Source organism: Sitodiplosis mosellana, unplaced genomic scaffold, assembly GCF_009176505.1.
Source record: "Sitodiplosis mosellana isolate CC-2019 unplaced genomic scaffold, AAFC_SMos_1.0 Smas_scaffold_6150, whole genome shotgun sequence".
Classification (NCBI taxonomy): Eukaryota; Metazoa; Arthropoda; class Insecta; order Diptera; family Cecidomyiidae; genus Sitodiplosis; species Sitodiplosis mosellana.
This window is the reverse complement of record NW_022601391.1, coordinates 2,783,355-2,809,915: the sequence shown is the minus strand read 5'-3', so window position 1 is coordinate 2,809,915 and position 26,561 is coordinate 2,783,355. Positions and strand designations below refer to the sequence as shown.

The following is a 26,561-nucleotide window of genomic DNA, read 5'->3' as shown; positions in this document are numbered from 1 at the left end:
TCGGTCATTTTCAACAATTTTTGACTTATTTGCAACATGGTTTTGCGTGAAAAATGCTTAAATCCCGCATTTGAAAGTTAAATCTTTAGGATTTAACAAAATTCGGGAAAATCACGATTTCAAAGCCCCATAACGCATATCGAGTATACTCATAAGATCAATTTTTCTTGTTTTCGACCAAATTTTATGCTTTAACTTATTAGCTTTCATTTTTTGGTCGTTTTTGCAAAGTTGAAAATTAAATTTTTGGATTTAATCAAATCCGAACCACTTACAACGGGCATTAGTCGATGGATTATTTGAAATTATGTCAACGTCTGAAAATTCCAAGTGGTACCGGTGAGGTTTATATAAAAATGTTAAATATTTTAGCCAATACATATTTCAGGTTTATTTCTTTGTGTGTTTATGTTGCACAAAACAATGAGTGATATTTGAGCATTATCTATCCGCTTCGATAGATTTTATCTTGAGTTTAAATGCTAAGAATGCTAATTTTATTTTACAACATAAGAAAATTACCAAAAGTACAATAAAACATTATGTAGAAGTAAAATTGAAAAATGTGAAAAAAAATGAAAAAATATCATAGGTCGGAAAGAACAGAGGACGGGCATCCGAAAAAAGCGTAGAAAAAAGATACTCTTTCAATCATTTACACTAAATATTGAGTACCACTTATTCGCAAATATTGAAAAGAAAACGGCACAGAGTGAACAGCTTAAGAGAAAATGCGGCGATTGCAATGGCGTCATCCTAATAGGCGCATTGATACCTGACTTTCTCTCTCCATATGCCTTAACTAACCGGTTTATGTCTCATTCATTAATGTTTATCACACAAGCCACATTATCATCAAACAGTAGATGAACAACCACAAAAATGACAGAAAATTATGAAAATAACAATATGTGAATGCGATCATCTTAATATGGTCAAATGAGATTCTTCCATTTGTAGATAGAGACTTTTAACTTGTAATGATGTGACATAACATCTAATATTTGAAATCTATTCCAGTTATAATGGCCACATGATTTTATGCAAACAATACACACACACATTTACATTTTGTCACAAACGATATGATTTCGGTATTCAGGTGACGCAACACATTCGCAGGAGTAGTTTCACTTTGTGGTATTAAACATGCACCTGTTCTTTTTTTGCCAAGTTCAGTGGTCACATAAAATAAAAACTTCCATTTGACTGCTTGTGATATGAATGAAATAGCCCTTTCATTTAGTGAAGCCATACAGTTCATTTTGCTTGTATTTTAGAACGAAATGTCTGTTCATCATATCATATATATATAAATGTGTTCATTCTGTGTGCGGCATCCACCGCTTTAGCGTTCAAAAAGTTCAAATTTTTTTTTGACGTGCCGAAGAGGTCACGGAACGAGTGGAAAAAGTAGCTTTCATTTTAATTTAGACTTTGTTCATGGTGTTCAGTTAAAACATAATGCTCCCAATTTAACTGCTGAGGATATTCGTTGGACATTGTTACGTTCGTACGAAATACGGTTCTTGAAAATGTTGGTACGCAAAAGCGGTACATCAAAATAATTTTTTCGGGGCTTTTAAGCCGTGATTACAACAACGCGTGTACCGCTTTTGCGTACTAACATTTTCAAGTACCACATTTATGGTACCACACAAACAATGTCCAACGAATATCCTCAGCAGTTCAATTATGCTTCTGTTTATCAAACAATCATGTGAATTGAAACGGCTTTTGATTACGATTCTCATACAATGAGTTGATTTTCCATTTAATTTAACATTCAAAACAATTGATGGGCGGTTTATGAAGCGAACTTCGGCATACTGTTGTCGCAAATTATAGGAAAGTGGGTGTTTCACTGTTAAAGAACCCTCCAAAAAATTATTCACAATTCTAATTGCCAAAACGCAATTCAAAAGATTTCCACACAACAAATACCAAATTAGAATTGCTTACAATCCTACGGTTTCTATGTCCAACCAAGCAATTGTGGGTTTCTTATGCAAAATGTACAGAAAAATTGGTTTTCTTTGCTCTCAGAAAAATAAGCAGACCTATTACTTAACAAATCAGCAACGTTGAATTAAATGATATGACGGGTAGACTAAAGAGACCCCTACACAAGCACAGATTGAAACAAATTGAGTCACTGTCATCGTACACATATTGAACGTTGTCGTCAACACAGTAGTGAATGTGGCATTTGAAAATCGTAACCTGAGGAAAAAATGGCATGAGCACTGTGTTTTTTATATGAGCATAGGAACTTCGTTTTTGTTTAGTAACAATATTTACAAATACGATTTTTGTGGCAATACAATTTCTGCATCGAACGAGTTGCAAAACTCTATCTGTGTATGTGTGCGTGTTTCTTCGTGATGATTCTTCTATTTTAAACAATAGTTTATAACTTGCGAGTTATATCGCGGACGGCTTTTCGAACAAATCATGATTTTAAGTGATTTTGTGGATGGGCCCCAAAATATCCCGAGTGAATGGCGACAACAAGTTTTAATTTAACCCCCTCCAACTGCATAGTTCCTTCATCAGGTGGACATCAATAGAACGATCAATATTTTCCATTATTATTTATGTTCCAATAAGTTTTGATTGGATGTCTAGGTTGTATCCTTCAAGAAAAGTCAAATTTTCAGGGAGGTATAATGAATGCACCCATATTTAAAATTGGTGTTGTTTTAATAGCCCATTCAAATTCCGCTCATATTTCCAAACCATTTCATTGCATCTCGAGCTACAGTTCATTTGCACTGATGAAGTCATAATAATTAGTTGAATAATTCAAAGCAAATCGTGAGAATGGGATTTAAAGTGAATGATAGACCATGTGTGATATAGAAAAGAAGTGAAATATGTCCTTGCTTCTACTTATTTTTAATGCCAGCCAAATGTTTTCTGACCTCAGATACAACTATGTCAAGATAAATGAATAAATGGTTTAGAGAAATGATAATATTGGTATTAGTAATTCATGAACATAAATAATAGTGGGCAAAAATATTTATATAAAGGTGTAAAAAATATGAGTATAAATTTAAACGTGACTAAGCTTCCAATATGGAAGTCTGCAACATAAATTTTAGTAGAAGAAAACAACAATAAAAAAATGAGAATACATACATAGATAAAATACCTAAATTAAGAAGAAATGAGTTATGAGACATTATCATCGTTGAAAATGTGATTGTCGATTGGTCTGAAAATTAGACACACACACACACACACACACACACACCCGAACATAGGTATTGATATAAACATAAATATGAACACAATCACAGGAGCGGCAACAAGGGAAAACAAATCAATTGAGTAAAATTTATAATGGATCGATCCAAATAGTAAAACATCATAATAGTAATATACATCTTCCGACTAGCATGCTTGTCAATGTGAACAGAAACTGTTGTGTTGTGAGAAGTGCAGTAATCGAATGACAAGCAAGCCAACAATCAAAGTAAATTTTTTACAAGTTTACACCCAATTGTTCGAAAAATAATGAGAGTAGAATATTTATTCATAACTTTCAGCTTGAAATATCAAACGACGAAGGAATTTTGAAATATGGGTCAAATGAAGAAGAAACAAAGAAATGCGATTACGCGAACTTAAAACTGAATCAATATGTTGAAATGTGATTCAATCGAGTGTGAAAATTGTTGTGGAATTTTCTTTTCACAGAAAATAAATTACAAGGATGTGTTTTTTCCACCCGCGCGTACTTAATACATTACATTCAAAGATTGTAAAATTACGGGGAATTTTTTTTTACTAGTAATCTATATGAGTCTCATATATATGCATATTTATATTCCTACGACTATTTTCTATCTCTATATTCTGTTCTATTCTACTCTGTTCCGCTGTCGTGGTGTTGTGGTACTCAATAAGCTCCATCCTTTTCCCTATTTCTTTCCCTGAAACGAAATAGATTGAATTTACAACACACCGCATTTGGATATTGCTTGACAAAAAATAGATACAAACATTCAAGTGATAGCCAACATATCTATTAATGAGTTGGAAAAGAAAGTATATTAGTTCGAAAGCAAAAAAAAAAACAAAAACATCAACATTGAATTCGTTAATATTTGCGTAATTTACGTAAATATGATTAAAGGCGTACTTTTCCTCTAATTCACCATTAGATACTTTATTCTAAGCACAAGTAAAAGATTTAAAAAGAAAATAAAAACATATGGACACTCTCACCACCAATCACTCTAAATGGAAACAAATATTGAGCGTGAGCGATATAAAATGAAGAATAAAACGAGATCAACAATTCCTTAAAAGCGCCTTAAATTCATGAGAAAGCCAAATTTTGATTGAATTAACAAAAAAAAAAAGAAAAATGCAGATGAGTGAAATACAGTATAGTACTATGTCTTCAAATTAATGACAATCGATATCTCATTATTCGTCGTTTTTCTTCAGATATTTTTTTTTTATTAAATAATTATGTTCATTGTGAAAAACTAGCAAACGAAAACTCATATTTAAAAAAAAAAAACACAGAAATAATGGTTTCAATTAAAGCAATTCAGTTTTCTTTGTTTCGATTCACCAAAACCTAGAATGAAATAAAACTTTTTGTCACCATTTTTGTTGAATACTTGGAAGAAGAAAAAAAGCATATATCGGTAAAAAAAAAGAACACGTATATTAAATGAGAGATATTTTTTATAACCCTTTACGGTGCAAATATGAATTTCACCTTTCGACGCTCATTCGGTTTGTGTATTAAACAATTCTTTCAAACAAATCCGAATAACCTTTTTCATTTGGATGCATGATAACAAAAAAAAACGCCAAATTTGTGCTTGGCAGTTTGTGGTAGAACAACGTATATGAATGTCCTCATGCATCGCAACTGTTGATAGCTAAAAAATTTCCGCTCGCTTTCTGAAATCTGAGTCTTAAGTAAATATATTAGGTTATCCTCTTTTTTTCGTTCATTTCATGACAAACATATGAAACGATATTTAGACAAATGGCGTTGTGCGTCACATTGGTGTATTTATTTATAAACTGACATTTAAATACACAACAAAGACGAAAATTCAGACGTCTGAAATAACAAGATAAAATAAAAACAAGGATACAAAATTAAACAAATCTATTGATGTTACGCAAAATAAGTGAGGATACAAAAAAATAAGAAAAAAAAAACTGTAAACTCTGTGTAGTTGTTAAATGAGAAAAAAAGAACTTTTTTTTTTTTAAATGAATAATGTAATTGTGTTTTAGATTGGAAATGAAACAGTGAGAGAAAAAGCAGATACATCTAGGGTTTGCAATCACTTGCATATGAACAATGTTTTTTTTTATCGTTTCTGTGAAGAAAACGTTGCGTATGCCGTTCAAATGATAATATAGAATAGCAAACAAAAATTGATATTTAGAATAAAAAGAAGGAAACATGATATGTATACATATTATGAAGACTCTTCAAGATCCTAAATGTCAATGCAGTGGTTATTAAGCCGTATTAAATAATCCGTTCTCTGATGCCGTTTATCAACATAACCAAGACGAGAAGGGAAACCGAATTAAAGAAAACACATCACAATAAACGAAATTTCTATGTGTTTGGGTTTTATTTTGCCAAACGTTTGCAAACCCTATTTAAATAAAAGAGAGCAACTTTTAAGCAGATTGAAATTAAACAATAATAATTTTGAATGGAATTAAACAAAAGTGTAAACAAAAATTAAATGACCTGTATTTTTTGTTGTTTCGATTTTTTTTATTGTCGTTAAACATCATCATTCGTAAATACTGCAAGATTCGGCATTTTGAGGGCGTAATTTGCATTCCGGTGCGATGAAAATGCAGTGCAGACGCTTCGAATAAAATGTTCAGTATTTTTTTTTTGGCTACGATAAAAAAGGGTGTCACATCCTATTTCCATAGTGAAACAAGTCGATGTGTCTGTCTGCCGCGTGGCATTTTGGGAACATGGCCACATTTTCGATATAGTCACCTATTCCGAAGCGCATACACACTCCATCCCGTAATTCACGTTTTCAATGCATTACATTTCAGAGCGCGGAATGCCAATAATGCCCACTTTGGCCGGAGAATGTATCATTTTGACAAATTAGAATTAGAAAATGTTAATGTTAATGGGGTAATGGGTAATTTTCATCGTTTACATTATTAACAAAACAAAGTGTGTCAGTCCGAGAGAGTCAATCGATTTTGTTCGATCGTTGTGTTGATGTTTTTCATTATATTTAGTTTACTTTATACTCTATCTATCTACACATCTACCTGTCTCTTCCTGTGATGAACTCTTTTCCGTTCTTATGTGATTACATTTTGGCCGCTTCTTTGTCACCACCCATTGCGAGTATATTAATAAAATTGTGTTTTGTGTCGCGCAATATTTAGCTCAATGTTATATTCGATGAGTCAACCAGTTGTTTTTTTTTCTCGTATGATTTAACCTTCGTTCGATATTCTAAACACACATTTTTGGCGGAAAAACAAATATATTGACAATATGTGATGACATGTCTTCTTTTTGTTTGAGTTTATGCTGTGGCTTCTCTATCGTTTACTCGAGCGTTTGCCACCAATAAAGGCCGCAACCTTTTTAAGTTACCAAATGTGTGTTATTGTTGTGCTTTTTTTTTCAATTCGATTTGCTTGAAACTATTACGCAATTTCTTTCTTTTTCTCACTCTCTCCTTTCTTCTCCTTCTTCTATTCTTTTCTTTCTTACCCATATTTTGTTGTTTTTTCTGCAAAGACGAAATACTGAACGTTACAAATCATGACAAAACATACAAAATAATCGAATGTGATTCAAAAACGATTGAGCCGTGATGAAATATTCAGATCGGTGCAAAATCTCTTTTGTCGGTGAGTAGATGCAACAAATGGAACATTCATCCAAATAGCTCCCACACATGAACCAAAAAAAAGTCTGCTTTAAATCAACTTTAAAAATCAAACAGATAAAATAAAAGCAAAACATTAGAGAAAAAAAGGTGAACCAACCAGTAGAAAGCACATTAGATATGCAACAAGCAAACGAATCTCAAGCAAATGTTCAACAGTAGCGCTCGAAGGCACGAGCCAACCGAAAAGCAAATCCATTTTGATGAACACCTTGCCTAGAGGCATTCCACTCATTTTACAGAAAATGCAAACAAAGACTATCAATTTGCAACTTTACATAACCAAAAACGATCTCTGAATTACTTCAACACGGACAGTAGTTTTGACTGCACTCTCGCTTGTTTTTTACTGATAAATTACCGGCTCAGATATTCACGTTTTTCATTTTATACTTTCAGTATTGTGTATATTTAAAAATCCTCATTCTAAACAATGTGGTGTTCTGTTTTTGAATTTCCTTACTGTACCCAAGAAACAATTGTTGACGCAAATACATCCATTACCAAGCGTATGTAAACGGTCGAATTAGGGCCCGCATTTGTGTGTAGTTTCAGTCATTTTTAACGTCACAATGGAAGTAGAAAAAAACGGTAAAAACAAATCAATTAGAAAGATATAAAAACGATTATGAATCAATTGATAACAAAATAACAAATCACGTGTGAAACAAGGTCATAAATGGACCCACCTCGAGTATCATCCAACTGTACGCTTCACTTGAACTAGGTCCATTTATGACTTTGGTAAATATTGGTGTGGATATTGAAATTGACCAACTGACTGAGAAAATCTTACAACAACTTACCTACGGGCTTAAGCCGTATTACATCGTGTATTTGCACACACATTTTAATATGTACAAAGCCACAAAAATCAAGCTTTGATAATAACTAATCGTTAATGTTTTATTTTATTCTTTTGATCTACGCTCTACTTTTCATCGACAGCATTTGATTGGCCGACTCGATTGGTCATCTCGACATTTTGGCCAAATCCTTTCTGGTGGTAACACAAATGATTCGTGCACATTCAAGTCGAAAACCATACAACGGCCTAGAATGAACGAATTGAACTCGAAATTGAAATACAATAAAACATGAATGTGATTGTATTGTGTAGATCACATACCTCTGTACAAGATGCACTTCGCCGCACAGATGTCACGATGCCAAGTAGCAGTAAAAGCGTTCTGATCATTCATTGGGCTTGAGTGCCAGTTTTTCTGGAAGGCTATTTTCTTTGACCCCAATAACCCAATTCCTTTATCAGTTGCATCGTAATGTATTCGCTGCCATAATTGTCGTTTGGCCTTACGATTTTTGACACGAATCTTGCAAATACTTGTGTCACCAATTTTCACAAAACCTGGCAAATCGGATTCCGCTTCCGGTTGTTTGGTTACTTTACGGCTGCGATGGCCTGCAACTCGACGTCGTTGACGTAGTTCACGCCGTCGTATGCGTCGATTGTACCGTCTCACTGCCTCTTCGGTATCCAATTGCTCTGGATTGTGGCTTTCACGCTCACTTCGGCGGTTTTCCCGGTGCTTTTCAGCTCTTTCGGCTCTAGTTACATTTGCTGTTGGCTTTTGGCTGGCATTTCGTTTTCGATCACGTTGCTTGCGCCGTCTGCTTCGATCAGTCACGATAATCGGTGGGAGTCTCACATCCTTGTGTGGGCGACAATCTTTGCATACTTTGAATCGGTCACTTTTTGTGCTTCTTGGAAATCGCCGCAAGCAATTGGCACAGGTTTGTGATGTATACGGCTCTGGTGTAAGCACAACATCCGTTTTGCCGTTCTTTTTTAGGCTAACTATGAACTTTCGCTGATCCGGTGATCGTTTTGTTCTTTTCACACCGATTTTCGAATTTGATGGGAACGCCGCATCACCAAGGTATACAACTCCTGTCTCATTGTTTGTTATGTGTTTAGCCATCAAATCCATTTCGCGATTAGACTCGATGTACTTGTGCAACGATAGCTGTGCGTATTTTCTTCTGGCGTATGTAGCCAATGAATCTGTCAGCATATTGATTTTGTGCTTAATGAATGATTTCCATTGTGATCCTCGCGGCGATACGGATGTGATCGGATAGCTTTTCAAGTCGCGCTGTTCTTTGAGCACGTACTTTCTGGTCATTTTCGTGGCCTGTTTGTCGCGCATTCCTTGTCGCGCACCCCAGTGATATTGAATACTCGATAATTTGATGTTGGTCTGTGAAATGAACAACAACAATACAAATCTATGTTAATTTTCATATGATATTTCAACTTACTTCAATTCCAGTAGCGAGAGTCCGACGCACGCAGGCCATTTTTGTTTTCTGGCCGGGATCAATTCCTGACTCATACTTGTAACCGCCTTTGCTGACTGGCTTTTCGTACTTTGCTTTGATTTCAGACAGAGTCACGCCGGCTCCTTTGCGTTTGGGTCTGCTAAACAACACCGACACGGCACTACTGTTGGTTTGAATTTTGTGGTAAAACTCTTTCGAACCGGTTCTGAGCTGTCTGATTTTGTCCATATCGAACACAATTCCCCATGCCTCGTCTTTGTTCTCGCCTTGCTTGTAGTATGTACGATAATCAGCACGGATATCCCATCCCCGTTCATTTCTCAACTGGCCAATGATATCAATCAAGTCATTATGGTCGAATGGTATGTGCTTCAGTTTTGTATCACAGAGTGGAATAGCGGCGAAATTCTTCACTTTTGGTATCTTCGGTACCGACGGCTCTCGATTGTTCACTGGATCACGATCGTATGCTTTCCACTGTTCACGAAGGTGAGCCGTATCGATCAAAAATTTCTCTACAATTCGTTGCATGCCTATCCACATCCACAAAGACTCGAACCAGTCCTTTTGAATGTATTCGTACATTGTGAAGTATTTTACGAATGATGGGCCACAAAGCTGAGACACTTCCTTAAACAGTATTTCCATCTTCGACTTTCGACTTTCATCATCATCATAAGTCCAATCTTCATTGTACATCAAATAGCATGTTGCAAAAGTGCCTCACTGTCATTTTGTATGAAAATTCTACAAAACGATTTGAGCGCTGTTCGTATGATTACATGACGGCTTTCATTTGAACTAATGTGAGGTACATTTCAAAAGTAAATTGCAACATGCTATTTTTCATCGTATTTCGAATGTCAATGTCATCGAAAGGCAAGTATGATGCATCATAAATAACGCCAAGTGGGCTTCCTTTGTGATTGAATTCATGGCACTTTACACGTAGAAAGTGGGTCAATCTCACTTAACAGTGCGTCTCCAAATTTGTCTTCACATTGGCCACATACTGGTCCTTGAGAGCATAAACTTGGCGAGTCATTTGATGGCGGCGTGGCCATTCAAAGTTGGGGCTACCTTGGGTCACCATCGCGAGAAATGCGTCTGGCATTTGGGCTGTGAGTGGATCGTTGATGTTGTTCGATGTGACACAGTTGAAACAGTCTGTAATCAAATTTGCTCCGTTTTGATTCACGAAGAAGTCCAAATTGCCATCATCAAATGCTTCGTTAATTGTGTAGAGCATTAACATCGATGCAAGATGCATGACTTTCGTAGCATTCAAACATTTCTCGAAGAACTTATGGATCAGAAATTCCTCTTTCTGTTTCTGTTAACTTCGGATTAATTATCGAATTAAATGCCAATTTGATCGCGCCGATTTCGATTGTGCCATTATCTGTCGACTGTTTTTCTGGATCTTCTTTCCGATTGACACGTTTTTTCTTCACAATTGAGTGCTTTTTCATCTGGACTTTGTTCTCCCTTGGCTTACCAAACGTCTTATTGTGCCGCTTACGCCTCGCCATCGCGATGGATCTAAACGAGAGAAAATAAATTGTAGAACGAATGAAATGTTTGTTGCAAGCGATTGTGAAATTGGCTAACGCTACGGAAATCGAAAACAATGCACTGATTGATCGCTTTAAACGAATACGATAACAATGTGATGATATTCATCAGTCCGTCGCCATAAATCATGTCGAAACATGTACACCACACGCAAAAACATGATTTTACGCTAATTTGTTGCAATTTTCTACGTTCACTAAACTCACCTCGGTCACAATACGTCCACTTCGTATGAATCCAAACGATTTGAATAGATCAGGCTTCGTTTGCTCTCTGTCTACCTGTCTCAATGCAGATCTCGCCTCAAAATTGCGAAATAATCTTTGGAAAAAAAACCACAATTCGAGAACGAATGAAATGTTTGTTGCAAGCGATTGTGAAATTGGCTAACGCTACGGAAATCGAGAACAATGCTCTGATTGATCGCTTCAAACGAATACGATAACAATGTGATGATATTCATCAGTCCGTCGCGATAAATCATGTCGAAACATGTACACCACACGCAAAAACATGATTTTACGCTAATTTGTTGCAATTTTCTACGTTCACTAAACTCACCTCGGTCACAATAAGTCCACTTCGTATGAATCCAAACGATTTGAATAGATCAGGCTTCGTTTGCTTTCTGTCTCCCTGTCTCAATGCAGATCTCGCCTCAAAATTGCGAAATAACTTTTGGAAAAAAAACCACAATCCATTAATTGTAATTGGTAACAAAAAAAATGGGAAAACTTGTTGTGATCGAATTAATTTATATTGATTTATTCGCGTCAATCAATGCAATCGGTCTAGAATATTGCGATTTTTTCCGCTTTGAACATGTCATTGAACATGAAAATGTGAACCGGTATGACGAAATAACAATTTCACAACAATTTCCAAAATAATCCACAATTTAATTTGTGCAAAAACTCTATTCTTAGCCGTACATACCTGTAAAAGGGTTTTGGTCTCGCAATTAAAGCAACTATTTCGCAAAAAAATTGCCTTTTTTCGTTGAATGTTCACTCAAAAAAATGTGCGCCAATTTCTTGTCAATGTTCCTACACCAATGAGCCGCTGTGCTGAGTGACATTTGCAAAACGAATCGTTCGGCGACAATGTTTCATCCTTTGAACACCACATTTGGATGGCGTGACGGTTGCTGCGTCAAAACTGCTCAAACTTTTTAAAAAAATTAAAAAATTATATATAAATTCTAAATTTATTACATTAAATCTGCCAAATTACTAAAATTAAAAAGCGTGCAATTTCCTTACTGTAAGAAAGTGAAACTAGAACGTATTGGAGACGAATATTATTGTTTTTCGTGCTGTTTGAATTTATTTGCCATTGCATTTTGAGTTTAGTTTTAAGTTTTAGTTGAGTTATTATTGTTCGTTGTCACATATTTTCACTGGACGATATTTCGATATTTTGTTAGCATTTTATATTACATCAGAAACTTCACAATTCAATTGATAAGCCAATCAACAACATATTAGTATCAAAACCACAAAATCTATAAACAATTCTTTGTAAAAAAAAAAACAAAACAAAACTAAAAGACTAATGGTTCTAACATCTTTTGTGTGTTATTTTAGAGACAACTAAAAGAAAAAGTATCAGGGCGAGTACAATTCGAATTAAGCTATCACACTGATCGTGAAGAATTAGTTGTATCCCTAATGGCTGCAGACAACTTGAAACTCAGAGATGATGGTAAATTACCAGAAACATTCGCCAAAGTCCGCATTTTACCCAAAATGTACGTAAAACCAAAACAAACACAAAAACAAATCCAACTACTGAAGCAATTTTTTCTACAAGTAAGCCATATGTACCAAAGTGGTTAATGCTTACATTCCGTGTATGCAACACGTCACATGCCATTCACCACACGACCACACACTCTATTTTTCTCTATATCTATCTCTGTCGCGCATTTTTCCCACTGTCATTCATAGATCCAAAACACAAACACAAACAGACACATGCACTCCACCAGCAAATGCACACGCACTCCACCAAACACAGAAAACACACACACACACACACACATACACACATACACACAGAAGCATACCTACATTCAATCGAGACACTCATTTCAGAGCCCATTCCTGTCGATGTTACCGTGTTCAAATTATATAGATTCAATTGAACAAATCATAAAACCAAAGCGAAACTCTCGGTCACCGAGAATTCGGAGAAGTACATACATCTGTTCACTTGTTCTGTTCTGTCCTTCTTAATGCAATACCAATTGATTATTTAAATGTTTTTTGAAACGCTATTGGATCGTAAATTTGTTTATTTGTTCGTTATGTTTCTCCCACCATAAATGACTAAAACTAGTATCAGTTGGTAATTTTTTTTTTGTAATTGCTGTTGTGTTCTTTTTAAATGGCTGTTTCACCATTGTAATTTTGTCGTTTTTGTTTTTATATCAAATGCTCAGCCGCATTCTGATATTCCACACGAATATTCTTCGTTGAATTCATACCCATTTTCCACACATAGACACTATCAATCAACATTGCATAGTTCATTTGCGTACGTGTATCGTTGGATTTTGGAATTGCGCTTCTTATCGTATTTGAAGACGTTTGGTCGATTTTTTGGTTCTGTTTTTTATTGTTCGTGTGGTCATTTGGTCTTTGACTGGTCTTTTTTTGTTCGATCGGATTTAGAAAATTGAGTATAGTTGTCTTAGCGCTGTTTTCATTTGTTTCTTTTACATTTTTGGTGCGTGTCTGCAGTGATAAACGATAAATTTCGTGTTTGTTTCTAGCGTTTGCGATCTTTCTTTTTATTTGTTCATAAATTAATTTGGTGAGATTTTCAGTTTTTTTTTATTTAAAAAGGCAAAAATGATTTTTTACACACACACATACAACAGGAGCTTATATTTCGGTACACGAGTCAATGCAATGCCACAATATCACATGTATTCATATTAAATCAACACAAGCACCAATTGAATTGAGCACCGAAGTTTTTTTTTTGCATAATGTTGATGAAATGCCATTCACGCAGCTAGTCCATTTTGTGGATTTCCCTCGTTAAACATTTTTCATCAGAACCGTTGATGCCCGGGAAATGAATTTCTCTTTCGTTACATGCTCATGAGTAAAGATCATTGAAGACACTCTTTGAGTTTTTTTTTGGTTCAAATTAAAATATACTGGTCGATTGACGAACGGACGTGTTTGGCCTTTTTGGTTGTTCTATTTTCTGTTTTTGGATTTTGGTTTGGGCGATACATTTCCCATATTCCCTTCTTCTCTCTCCTTTTCTCTATCGCTTTTTCACTCTTTTACTCACAACTTGTACTTGTACTTGTCTCATTGATATTTGCACCGTGATATTGCTTTCGAATAACCATGCCATAATACAGACAAAAAATGAGCTAAAGAGCAACTTTGAATGAAGTCTTCAACATTGAATTCAAAACACATTATGCTGTTGCATAGACAAAATAGTTCATTTGATTGTTTTTGGCTTTTGTTTTCATACTCTTATCAAGTTTCAGTTCATTACACCTCCTACAATAATTATTTCAGTTTTTAACTCTTATGGATTCTGTACAATAGAATCACTTCAATTTGTACTTCCTCTCTCTTTGTGTGGCGTGGGCATTGCGAAAGAATTTTAAAACTCAACGAGATTTACGAAAACCGTTTCATTCGATATGGGGTATAAAACAAAAATGTAGTCAACAAGGAGATTTTTTTTCTATTCATTTTGCGACAACAATAGATAAGTTTGAGTCCATGACTTTCATCCACTCATTATGACAAAAAACACCCAGTGAAAAGCTATTATTATTGCTGTCGCAAACAAAACGCATCGAAATGGAAAAAGACGAGTTTAAAACTAAGAATCATCATCACATTGAGTATACACTCGCTATTCTATCTCTACAGCATTCTTCACTTCTACTTTGCTTTGTTGCAAAATGTGACCTGAATTAGGTGAATTTTCCAGATGGCTTAATAGTTAGAAGTACGCCCAGTTGATAACGAGCAATGAATAATGAAAAACACAACACCTAAAGCGAAGATGATCTATGACTCTTGAAGATTGAATTAAAATATTCTGTCGTAACTCTCCCACTGTCGCTGTGTCTCCCCTTTTGTATCTCGGCGTTGCCAATGTTCGTTGTCCTCGTTGGACAACAAGTGCATTGTTGTAATACGGAGATGCTCATGCATTAAATGGTTTCGCTTCAACTCACTTGTGGCGACCAATTTGCTCGGCTTGTTTCAATGCTCCACATTTTTGTATAACTCTCTCTCTCTCCCCCTCAGCGGTTTATTTCTAGGATGAACATGTTTCCTTCACAACGGCATTTGTGCACTGTACACGTAAAGGTAGTAAGTACCTATTATTTTAGACCACCGATGTGCCGAATGGACATTCTCTCAATGATTAACCATTTGAAAGAAAGAAAAAAACGCAAAAAGAGGCATACGAAGGCGCTTGTAAATGCCCCTTCTGCAACAACTGCATCATCAAAGCAATATGAGTATATTTATTTAAATTATAGTTGTTCAATTTGGTATTCTCATCTAGTTTTTAACGCACAGAAAACTGTATTTAAGTATTGAATGTCGTATATCGCATCCATCATTTACATACCAGATAAAAGTATTTCGTTTTTAACATCCATTTTATTATGTGTGTGTGCGTAAAATACACAACTCAATCAAAGCGGAAAGCAAACCACACAATTTTGGCAAAACAAGAAAAAAATGAGTAAATCATCAGCATATTTTGATTGACGGAAACCGTGACGGAACCCGTAATCAAAATGAAGTAAAGCAAAAGTAAATCAACTCAAACATACAAACGATTAAATTTCATATTTCAGGTACAATGGTCATGTTGAACGTACTGAGGTGTCAGCACCCACACAGAATCCCATTTGGAATGCGACTCTTACATTTCAGGCTGTGAAGGCTGATGAGTTGCTTAAGCGTCATGTTGAAATCGAACTATGGGACATGGTGATGGGCGGTTCGCATGCGGAATTTGTATTTTTAGGCGTGTGCACAGTCGACATTCAGAAAGCGTTGCTAGATGGTGATGGCGCCATTTGGGGTCGTCTTGAAGAGCAAAATGATGGTTCTAGCAATCAGGGAAATCTATCACTAGACTCGGCCAGTAATGCAAAAGCATCCACACTTCGTCCGATCTCGTTGGAAGTCTCGAATAAGAGCGATAGAACAAAGCCAACAATCCATAGCGGTGAAACGGGCCACAGCGCTCGTTTGCATCGTGGTGAACACATGCGAAGCTCATCATCCGATGACGTTGATTCCATCGGTGATGTATCTTCACTGCTTCATCCAGATCATGCATGGACAAGTAATTCACGTCGCGGTTCATCGCAATCTGAGCAGCTCAATGTCGAACAATATCAATTGGGCAAAGATTATTCGCATTCATTACCCGGCAGTGCGTGCGGCTCACGGCGTTCCTCATTCCAGGACAGTCAAGGTAATTGTGACAACAGTGACGGCAACATTTTCAATTCGTTATGTCTCACCGGGCGTCGTCGATCCTCGTGCACACGTCGTGATCCCCATGACGAATTCTCAAAATCACACAAAGGCTCAAAGAGCAAATTGAACCGCACATTGAGCGCTTCATCTTCGGAAAAACGGCTCACCGATAAAAAGCCCAAATAGGACAGTGTTTTTGCTTCTTTTTTGACATGGCAAAAAAGATGAGCACAATAAGATAGAGAGGGATATATTCATTTATGGGTGGCTTCACCTTGCTTATGCACGCGTTTTATTCATTCGTTGCTGAACGATACGCAAACCAATACGAATTACAAGGTGGCCACACATTTCCACATATACGTTTGAATAGCCCTCTTCATATAAATGCAATACAAGATAACTCAAAACGCAACGATATATCATAACACCCCATTTGGCTATACCAACCACCCAACCGATGATGAAGCGAAAACGAAATGCATTCGGTGCTGGACAGAGACAAATGATGATCCAATCAATCTCTTTGTTCCAATCTAGTTTTATATTTTATTTATGACAAACATTATGCGTAGGTGTATGTAATTAAATATAATACAACTGTAGTCAGCATGATTTTTGAAGCTGTTTGTGGAAAACAGTGAAATAATACAATGAATGGAATATACTCGAACCTAAGTTTTAGTGGGCCTAATTTTCATTATGTTACAATTTACAAACTTGATTTAAATTTGAGAGGGAAACTTCCTTAAAAGTGATAGCATATATCAAGACGATAGCAAAGAAAAAGTAAACTTTTTTTCAATAATTTCTTTTGTAACTATTACTAACTCACTTGCTTCTAATATTATGAAATTCTACAATTTCCGTTCTATTACTCTATAATTTTCCATTAGTTTGCTATTACTTTTCACGGGAATTGCACAAGAAGATTTTGTGTATATTGCAAAAATGAGACGTAAAAGAAAGTATGTTTTTTTTTCGATTTATATCTTTGAAAAGGAAAGTATCGTTTTTTAATGATTCTGTTTACGTTAAAGGAGAGTATGTTTATTGTTTGTGATTGTTGCGGATTTTCACGGTTTTCGTGACGACAAGAGATAACTGTTTCGTGTCTTTGCTGTAGGCTGTAGGTAACATTTAAGGTGTTTGATGACTCTGCCGTAAACCGTAATCTCTTATAAGTTGAATATAAATTACAAATGGCAAAAAATCACGACGACCCACGAAAATGGCCCACATACTCCGTTATTGAAACAAAGTTAAACAAAACTACGCTCTTTTACGTCTCATAAATGAATAATGTGTATACACCCGCTTATTGTCAGAATTTGAACAATTGTAGAGCGCCATCCATAATTGACGGCAAAATCAGCTGTAAATAGCCGAAAGTGATTTCGACATATTGTGAAATGTTACGAAATCACACTAATTAGTGTTGAATTTTGCCGTCATTTATGGTCGGCGCTCTACAACTTCACACTTCGTATTTTGTATGTATTCAATACAAGATTGTATGCGTGTGTATATATATATATAGGGGAATTATGTGTAGGTTGACTCGCACTAATCATTTTAGTCATAACTTTTTATGGAATTAATATAAATGCACACTTGATATACCATTAGAAAGAGAGCCAAAAAAGCTACAATTTGATCAGGAAATTCATTAGCTTTGGTTGTAAAAACAAAACATTTCGATCAATTTTCTAAGAGGTCTGATTTTTGGCAACAAAATTTTTTCTTTGTAAGTTGACCCACCCTATTTTTTTAGAAAAACATGCAGTATTAACACTCAATATATGAAATTCATTGAATTTCGATGGATTTTCAATCGTTTTCGGTCTTTACAACTACGAAATACAATGAAAAAAATTAGAAAAACATAGAAATAGAAAAAAAATACATATTCTCTATTTTCCATATTTCATCGATTTTTACGTGTTTTTCAAATCCGAAAACGATTGGAAAATCATTAAAATTCAATGAATCTCGTATATTGAGTGTTTACGCTAAATAGTTGTCTCATTTTTCTGATTTTTTTTCGGGTGGGTCAACTTACAAAATTGGTCGAAATTTCAATATGCACGGAAAGAATTTCGCCATGTAGTGATATGTGTGAAATGACTTCGGATTATGAAAATACACGAAAAACTAGTAAAGAAAGCTTATACTCACTTTGCTGATATCTTTGAAATTGTCTACTTGATGATGGTCCGAAAAAATTTAGTTTTTATAAAAATTATTTTTTTTTTTGCAAACAATTTTCATGAGCCGATCCGAGCCGTTTAAGAAGCGTATTCACTCTTGGAAACTACTTTTATATTGGTTTTTGACGTTTCTAAATCGATTGAGACTAGCCAAATTGACGAATTGTCGGTCGAAATACAAAATCGGCGGGGTGGGTCAACTTAAAAAGTGGGTCAACTTACACATACTCCCCCTATTATTTTATTGGGGAAATATAAATCAAATGAAAACAAAAATGGAATGATATTTTTTAAAAATTTATTGTGAAAACGACAAACAAGTATTGTAACAAGATGGTACAAAATTGAATGGAATATATATATTGATGATTCAAGTGAAAGATAAAATAATACTTATGTGTGGTTTTAATATTTATTCAGAAATGTAAAAATAATTGATAGATAATAACCAAATTGAAACGAACAACAATCACATTGGACTGATGACAAATGAAGCAGGAGCGGTGTAATAATTTCAGTCGATATTGCATAGAAAAACAAATTGCTGTGCTTTTTATTGAAAGCACTGAACATATACATGTAGGGATCTATATATATATATATATTTATATATATATATTGAAGGAATTTAAGAATAGTTTTTAGATGACAAGAGATCATAACCGAACTTTGCAAAGCATAAGTGTAAACAAATGAAAGAAAAATTGATTTGCAAACTGAGACATTGCTGACCTGTATGATTCATAAGAAAAATATCCAACATGTACATAACAAGATCTCAGATTGAAAATTAATCAATGTTCAACTGTAATAACAATCTCTAAACAGGCTTGGTTCGGAAATGAAATTTAAATATATACACATACTAGTATATCATATAAAATTAAATGAGAAAAATAAATCATCCGAAACGAAATGAGGGTTAAGCTCACACAACAATCTTAAACAAACACACATACACAAATTGACCATACACTTAAGAATTAATCTGTAGCTAAAAAAAATACTCTTTCCTGGTATACACTGTGAAAGAGAATGGATTTTCGATCGATAATTGGGGGATTCTCAGCTTAAATCTTTATTACATAGAACTTACAAATATTACACTTTATCATGAGAGTCTTAACTGGAGACCACGCCAAAAGTGAAACTCCCATGACCGGCGAGAGTTGATATGGTATTGAACCCTCACTATTTTTCAATGTTTATCACAGTCACATTTGGTTGAACATTTCATGCCACGTCAGTGTTATGGGAATCGACTTGCACAGTATACTGAATACTTTATAAAATAAAATCAAAACGATTCGTTCGTGTTGTATTTAACTGTGGAAATATGTTTTATAGAAAATAAATCATATGAAACATTGGACTGATAGATTTATTAATCAAACCTTTTAAATGAATTGAAAAAAAAAATACTTTTTGTATGTTATTAGCATTTGAAATTAGCTCTTCATCCTTTCGGAGTTTTGTGCTAAAACTTCCTAAATTATCAATATGAAATCCATTCAGTTTAACAGTGTAGCTTTCCGCTTTTCTCAACAGATATGTTGAGATTTTTAGACAAAAAAAAAATGTGAAACTTTCAATATAATGTTCAATCCATCGACAATCCTCCCAACCTTCTAGAACTATCAAACAAAGTGATGATAAAGAGTAAATGAATATATTTTTTGTAATAAATTATGTATTATTAATAAGTTAGATCGTCATCGAAACAAAAACAAATCACTCGATGATTCAGATGAAATGAATAACATATTTATTGCTGTTGATAATTTTGGTCGAAAACTGCGCCACACCGAATATTAGCACTTTGATAGGTTGCTTGCAGCGTTCAATGTATAGCATTGTATTTTTTGTCATCTTAATGCTATTGCCGCCAGAAATCGAGAACAAGAAAACTACACATCGACAGAGACGAGCTGCATGATTACTACCATTTCGAAAAAAAGCTCACGTCCGAAAATCGATATGTGAATCTCGCTCAAAATCAACATCATAAACCAAATATAAACAATATGTATGAGTGACTAAACGGTCCTATATGACACGTTCTATTTGCTTCTCGCAGAAACAATTTCTACAGCATTCATTTGAATAAAATATAAATTACATATACGTATTAATATATAGATGTTCTTGGCCTAACTTACGATGTACACAACTGTTTCATGCTCTCGTAGAGATTCAACGCATTTTTTTTTCATTTGCAACACCAATAAATAAATTTACAAAGTTAAATGAGTCTTCGAAATGGGTTGTTCAAATTTAGTGCAAAAAAGCAAAAAAAAAAACAAACACAATTTCCGATGCCAGTTGTGTATTATTTTGGAACGATGAGAAGTGTTTTGCCTAACATATAATTGCTACGAATATTTAAAATGGACAAGTACTATAAGTTTATTACAGTATTAGAAATGAAACTTGATATTGCTATATATTATGCGTGAAAGCATCAATATTATGCAAATTGACACATATACTAATTGCCAATACTCCACATAGTTTTCCATTCTGGTTTCATTCATTCATTCCCTGTCAATGAGTACAATACTTTTGGTATGTTCAATGCCCACTTCACACGCTTAAGTTTATAACTCATTCTGAAATGATATAAAGTCAAACACAACCAACAATGGGATGGGCTATAAAGTGTTCCCTTTGTGCGTTCAATGAGCACAACATGGGATGTGTGGCGAGTAAAAGTAGAAAATCATTAATTTCTATCCCTTCAAGGAGAAAATCTCTTAGTCTCAATTTGTGACACAAATGAAGCACATACACACACACATTACTCAAACCATATCGATGTCGTAGCTTCCACAATCCCAGTAAGTGACTAGAAACATATCGTATAGATAAAGCTCACCATAAAATAAAATGTAAAAAAGAAAAACAGACAAAGATGCGCACACACGCACACAATGAATCCATCTGATTGAAACTCAAGTCACTTTGACAGTGTCGACTAACTTTAACTTGAATATATGCGTTTGTTGTGATTGATAATTTGATCCTCTTAAATCTGTTGGGCAATCAAATAAACTTTTGTACATACACTCATAAATGGATGTTCGTAATTCGAGCCGACACAAACAAATATCATGTCAATATTATTGTGTGAGCTCGTGTATTCTCTTTAGAATAAAATCTAAATTTTGATTACATCCCACCCTCCTAAATTGCATATTCACATAAAAACCAAATCTAAAATTATTTCTGAAAGAAGAAAAAAAACTTTAAGTCGAAATTGTACACACGCATCCATGTGTCAGAATTATTACAGAATAAATTACAAAAAAAAAAAAACTGAAACACATGATGGATGGAAAATGTGATTGAAATTTCTTGGCTATAACTATCAAAAACACTTCTCAAAGCTAACATTAACACGAGTTAAGAAGCATTCTCTTTCGATCTACTCATAGGAGAAAGGGTATTCTCCTATTTGTATAGAGCATTGAAAAGAATACGCATAAATTATATTTTGTATTTTGTATTTTGGCATGTAAGAATGTTGATATTCAGAAAACCAGAAAAAACGGTCATCTTTTTTGCGATAGCCAAATGTGTTAGTTTCAATTCCAAAAATGAAACTGTTGTGAAGAAACGAAAAACTTCATAAAAATCATAAATACTAAATATTGTTTATATTTTTTTTTTGGAAATCCGTTGAATGGAAAACAATCACAGAAAATTGGAATGATCTGATCCAGTATATTGAATCTCTCATTAATTATATGGCATTACTTTATCGGTCACAATCAAAAGTTATTTCAACGACCAAACTTAATCTGGTAAATTGGAATATATCATCATTGAAACATAATCAATATGTTTCAATGGCCCCACTATGTGATGATGTCAAAATTTGTGTCATGGAAATCTTCTGTTCTATCGAACATCACAATTTTAAAATAATATATTTGAGCGATTTCCATTTCATTCAATGCAATGAGAAGAAAACATATACAATGTACAATACTGATTTTATTTTAAGCATATTATTTTGTTTTCTTTCGTTAGAATTCAATTTTCCATACGATATAAGTATAAGCTACTGTAGTGACAATGGAAAAAAAAAAACAAAAAAAAAACAAATCTTGCAAACCAAAGATTATACATATAAAACTAATGATAATGTATTAAAGTAAAATGTATGAAGAACAAACTGTTGATTTTTCAATAGCACTTTTCAAGCCTCCCTTGCAATTTGAACGATTCTCGTTGTTGCTATAAAACCGAATCGGAGTACTCGGCATAATAGTAAACCACTCAGATAACTCAGATATTTAAATACATTCCAAAGTACTCATGCATATGTACTTTGACTCCATTCAAACAAATGATAATGCAGTATCTCCACCGTCTATTATATCCAATTTTAAAAGGACTAAAATGTTTTGTAAAAGCAAAAAGAGCTGCTAAGGACGTATCATTCTCTTTGAATTTTGGGATTTTCTTATTTTTTATAGCTATCCTTGTGTTTACAAGTTCAAGGTAAGTTTTTTTCTCTCTATATTTACACATACCCTTAAATTGAGCGCAATCAAAAGCGTTTCAATCAATGAGGTACCTTATTGTGGAAGAAAACATAAATATTGGATTCATTTCGCGAAAATAAGTGAACACCCGTGTGAAAAAATAGTAACTGACCAGTCAGTTAACTAATTTGGGACAAAAATGACTTACTTTGATTGACATTTCAGTACAAAGTGTAGTGTAAGTCTATCATAGTTAACTGAAATCATTTGAAGTTACAAGTCAATCTAAGTTGCTTCATTTGGGACCAAGTGATTTTCTTAGAACAATCAACTAAAGTCAACTGAAGTTATAGTCAGTCAGTCATTTCTTTTTCACACGGGCAATGATAAGCAATTAGGTTCAATTTATGATGAAATAAATTTCAAATAAAAAACGGATTTTCAAGTTGTCAAAAGCATCTAGTTCGTGCTGCTACCACCGTATCATTTCGAAGCAGCACACTCGATAAATTTCGATGGTTGCCTCACACACGCACAGATGTATTGCGTCGAAAATAGCGTGACAAAAGCGTACACGTCTCATGTTGAATGTATACGTTGTTACCTCAAAATCGTGTCTACCGCTATTGCTGTTGTTTTATTCTCATTATTCATTTGCAGAAGTAAGATACATTACACTTTCTATCAGTATTTTTCCGATTTTATCATTGATACATTTGCCAAAATTGCGTGAATTGTTCTCGCAAAGTTGATGTCATTGCTTGATTTTAAAAATACATTGATTTTTAATTGCATTTTTCCTCTTTTTCTTCTCTCGATGTGTGGGGAACGTTCAGTATAAAGAAAATAATCCCGTGAATTATGGCTGCTACTGAAGAAAAGGACGTTGAAAAGACCATTTCGGAAGATATCGTGGTCACTAAATATAAACTTGCTGGAGAAATTGTAAATAGTAAGTGTGATGATTTGTCGGGTGGAAAGGAACGGAACGGGACGGAATGAAGCCAATGGCCAAGCCATTCATTACCAAGCGGATCTTGGGCCACATTGCACTGAACATGCGCCTATCTTCTGAATAACAAATCAAATTGTTGTGAATTTACTGCTTTTCCAATACCAAAATGTAATCCATTCAATTCATATCAAATGCATGCTGAAAAGCGAATAACAATGCGTAGGAGCAATAACCTAAAAATCAGATATTTCAGTGCGATGTTTACGTCGGTATCTGCCAAAGCCACGCGGTATTTTACGCTTGGTATCAAATTAAATTCCCACAATTTCAAGCATATGCATGGAAGAATCTTGTCTTTTGAACTACATGTAGACTAAATTGCCAAAAAAAACTATGCCCATCTATTCACAATTTTTTTCTATGTAAATAGAATTTCACAATGGAAATGGCAAAACCTAACCTCAATTTTCTCCGCACAAATGAAGCTGACCTTTCTCTATCCAAATTCGACCGCAACTTTGGACTATTGAATCAATCACTAAATTAATTGTCTTTCCCCCCTCCCACACAGGAACATTGAAAGTGTTGTTGAGTGAAGTGGCTCCAGGGAAGTCGGTCAAAGAGATTTGCGAAAAAGGTGATCAATTATTGTTGGACGAAACCTCAAAGGTAAATTCATGCGCTAGATGTGGCAAACTCAGTATCATTCTGGCGGTATTTAATTGAATGTTTTGTATGGTTTGTCAATGTGCAGGTCTTCAAGAAGGAGAAGGATATTAAAAAAGGAATCGCTTTTCCAACGTGTTTATCGGTGAATAATTGCATTTGCCATTTCTCGCCAACGAAAAATGACCCCGACTATGTGCTGAAAGAGGGTGATGTTGTTAAAATTGATTTGGGTGCACACATTGATGGCTTCATCGCTGTTGCAGCGCATACGGTGGTTGCCAAATCGGACGCCACATCGAAAGTCACTGGTAGAAAGTCTGATGTTATTCTAGCAACATATTGGGCTAGTCAAGCTGCATTGCGGTTACTCAAGCCAGGCACGGGTGTAAGTACACCAAATGAAGTACCATTTTTGAAAATGTGTAATGAAATTTTCTGATTCAACATTAATTTCTCTCTCTTTCCCTCTGTCTCTCTTCCTATCCATCCATAGAACTATGCAATTACTGACGCCGTTCAGAAAATTGCTAGTGAATACAAATGCAAGCCAATCGAGGGCATGTTGAGTCATCAGTTGAAGCAGGGCAAAATTGATGGTGAGAAAACGATTATTCAAAACCCGAACGAGGCACAACGTAAAGAGCATGAGAAATGTGAATTTGCATTGCATGAAGTGTATGCCATCGACGTATTAATCAGCACCGGTGAAGGTGTTGGCCGTGAAAAAGATACAAAAGTGTCAATCTTCAAGAAAACCGACGAAAACTATCAACTCAAATTGAAAGCATCTCGAGCATTGATCACGGAGGTGTGTTTTTAGCGAAAAAAAAACGGCATTTTTCTCTCCCATTCAAAACCGAATAATGTAAATTATTAAAACGTAATGTCTTTGTTTAGGTACGAAACAAGCACGGAAACATGCCATTCAACTTGCGACATTTCGAAGAAGAGACAAAAGCCCGAATGGGCGTCGTTGAATGCATATCGCATAAAATGATCGAACCGTTCCAAGTTCTCTACGAAAAACCAAGTAAGTGTTGCAAAAAAAAAGCCATTTCGTTCATTCTAATCCAGCGCCAATTGACTAATTTGCCCTTTCTTTTCTCATGTGTTCATCAGGTGAAATCGTTGCACAGTTCAAATTTACGGTGCTGTTGATGCCGTCAGGAATAAATTTGGTTACCGGTTTGCCATTCGATGTAAACCAATACGAGAGCGAAAATAACATTCTTGATGCTGAAATGAAGGACTTAGTTTTGTCTGAAATTCCAAACAAAAGCGCAAAGCACAAAGCAAAGAAGAATGCAGCCAACAAAGGGGGCGCAAGCAATACAACAACGACACCAGCTGCCGATGCCAAGCAAGACGCCAAAGCGGCTAAGTAAATAGCGAAGCCGTGAGCACGCGTCCGTTTATTGATTTTTGTTTGTAGAGAAAAAACGATGATGATGATGATGATATTGGAAGAAAACACAAATGACTTTTTTTTTAAACAAAAATGAAATGGCCATCACCAAAATAGCTGTCAGGAAAATTTACATTGTACACGTTTGGCGAAGCACACGCTAAAAATATAATGATAATACAATCGAAAACATAAACAACAAACAAAAAACACTATCGATGTCAACCGCTGCATTTAATTAACTTGTAAATCTGAGCTACTACTTGTCGCATTCGATGAAATGTTTGAACATTAAACAAAATGAAAGAAGAACATTTACATTTCTCTGGCTTTACTTAACAATAGGAAACGTGTTCAATTAGATTATACCGAAAAGTTTCAATAAAAAAAAAACAAAACACGGAGAAAAATGTAATAGATTCGATTACATTTTTTTTAAAGAATTCCATATTGAAATAAGAATTTGTTGTCTTTTCTATCTTTGTCAAAGTGTTGTTTTTTTAGGATTCTCCTTCGCATTGAATTATCCAGA

The 26,561-nt window shown here is 34.7% G+C and overlaps 3 protein-coding genes across 10 annotated transcripts in view; 2 read left to right on the top strand and 1 right to left on the bottom strand.

The window, feature by feature from the left end:
* Positions 1-22,666, top strand: part of LOC129574126 (regulating synaptic membrane exocytosis protein 2) — a 65,337-nt gene extending 42,671 nt beyond the window's left edge. For both annotated transcript variants that reach the window (XM_055455588.1, XM_055455587.1), the window contains 2 exons: positions 12,395-12,558; positions 15,667-22,666. In XM_055455588.1, the coding sequence (XP_055311563.1) occupies positions 12,395-12,558; positions 15,667-16,486 (984 nt within the window). In that variant the 3' untranslated portion in view covers positions 16,487-22,666. The remainder of the gene's footprint in view (positions 1-12,394; positions 12,559-15,666) is intronic.
* On the bottom strand, positions 5,752-12,676 carry LOC129574127 (uncharacterized). 7 transcript variants are annotated; one of them, XR_008688661.1, is made up of 9 exons: positions 12,071-12,676; positions 11,745-11,975; positions 11,370-11,483; positions 11,015-11,129; positions 9,213-10,775; positions 8,062-9,151; positions 7,739-7,986; positions 7,294-7,394; positions 5,752-6,773 (listed from the first exon to the last, which is right to left on the bottom strand). XR_008688661.1 is itself a non-coding variant. In XM_055455592.1 (7 exons), the coding sequence occupies exons 5-7, from the start codon at positions 9,930-9,932 to the stop codon at positions 7,871-7,873; spliced, it is 1,926 nt and encodes a 641-aa protein (XP_055311567.1). In that variant the 5' UTR covers positions 9,933-10,775; positions 11,015-11,129; positions 11,370-11,483; positions 11,745-11,975; positions 12,071-12,402; the 3' UTR covers positions 5,752-7,870. The 7 variants fall into 7 exon arrangements, 3 of the variants coding, with proteins under 3 accessions (XP_055311567.1, XP_055311566.1, XP_055311564.1); XR_008688662.1 differs by having other exon boundaries at positions 5,752-6,789; positions 12,071-12,617; XR_008688663.1 differs by having other exon boundaries at positions 7,033-7,394; positions 12,071-12,593.
* A 562-nt stretch (positions 22,667-23,228) lies between the features above and the next one.
* Positions 23,229-26,485, top strand: LOC129574128 (proliferation-associated protein 2G4). Its single transcript, XM_055455593.1, has 7 exons — positions 23,229-23,662; positions 23,837-23,952; positions 24,527-24,624; positions 24,710-25,009; positions 25,118-25,432; positions 25,522-25,654; positions 25,744-26,485. The coding sequence occupies exons 2-7, from the start codon at positions 23,862-23,864 to the stop codon at positions 26,007-26,009; spliced, it is 1,203 nt and encodes a 400-aa protein (XP_055311568.1). The 5' UTR covers positions 23,229-23,662; positions 23,837-23,861; the 3' UTR covers positions 26,010-26,485.
* The last annotated feature ends 76 nt before the right edge of the window (positions 26,486-26,561 follow it).

Coding starts and splice junctions, on each gene's coding strand:
- LOC129574127 (XM_055455591.1), bottom strand. CDS start 9,932: ATGTACAATGAAGATTGGACTTATGATGATGATGAAAGTCGAAAGTCG. Junction 9,152..9,212: donor CTCTCGCTACTGGAATTGAA/GTAAGTTGAAAT, acceptor TTCATTTCACAG/ACCAACATCAAATTATCGAG. Junction 7,987..8,061: donor GAAGTGCATCTTGTACAGAG/GTATGTGATCTA, acceptor CGTTCATTCTAG/GCCGTTGTATGGTTTTCGAC.
- LOC129574128 (XM_055455593.1), top strand. CDS start 23,862: ATGGCTGCTACTGAAGAAAAGGACGTTGAAAAGACCATTTCGGAAGAT. Junction 24,625..24,709: donor TGTTGGACGAAACCTCAAAG/GTAAATTCATGC, acceptor GTCAATGTGCAG/GTCTTCAAGAAGGAGAAGGA. Junction 25,433..25,521: donor CTCGAGCATTGATCACGGAG/GTGTGTTTTTAG, acceptor GTCTTTGTTTAG/GTACGAAACAAGCACGGAAA.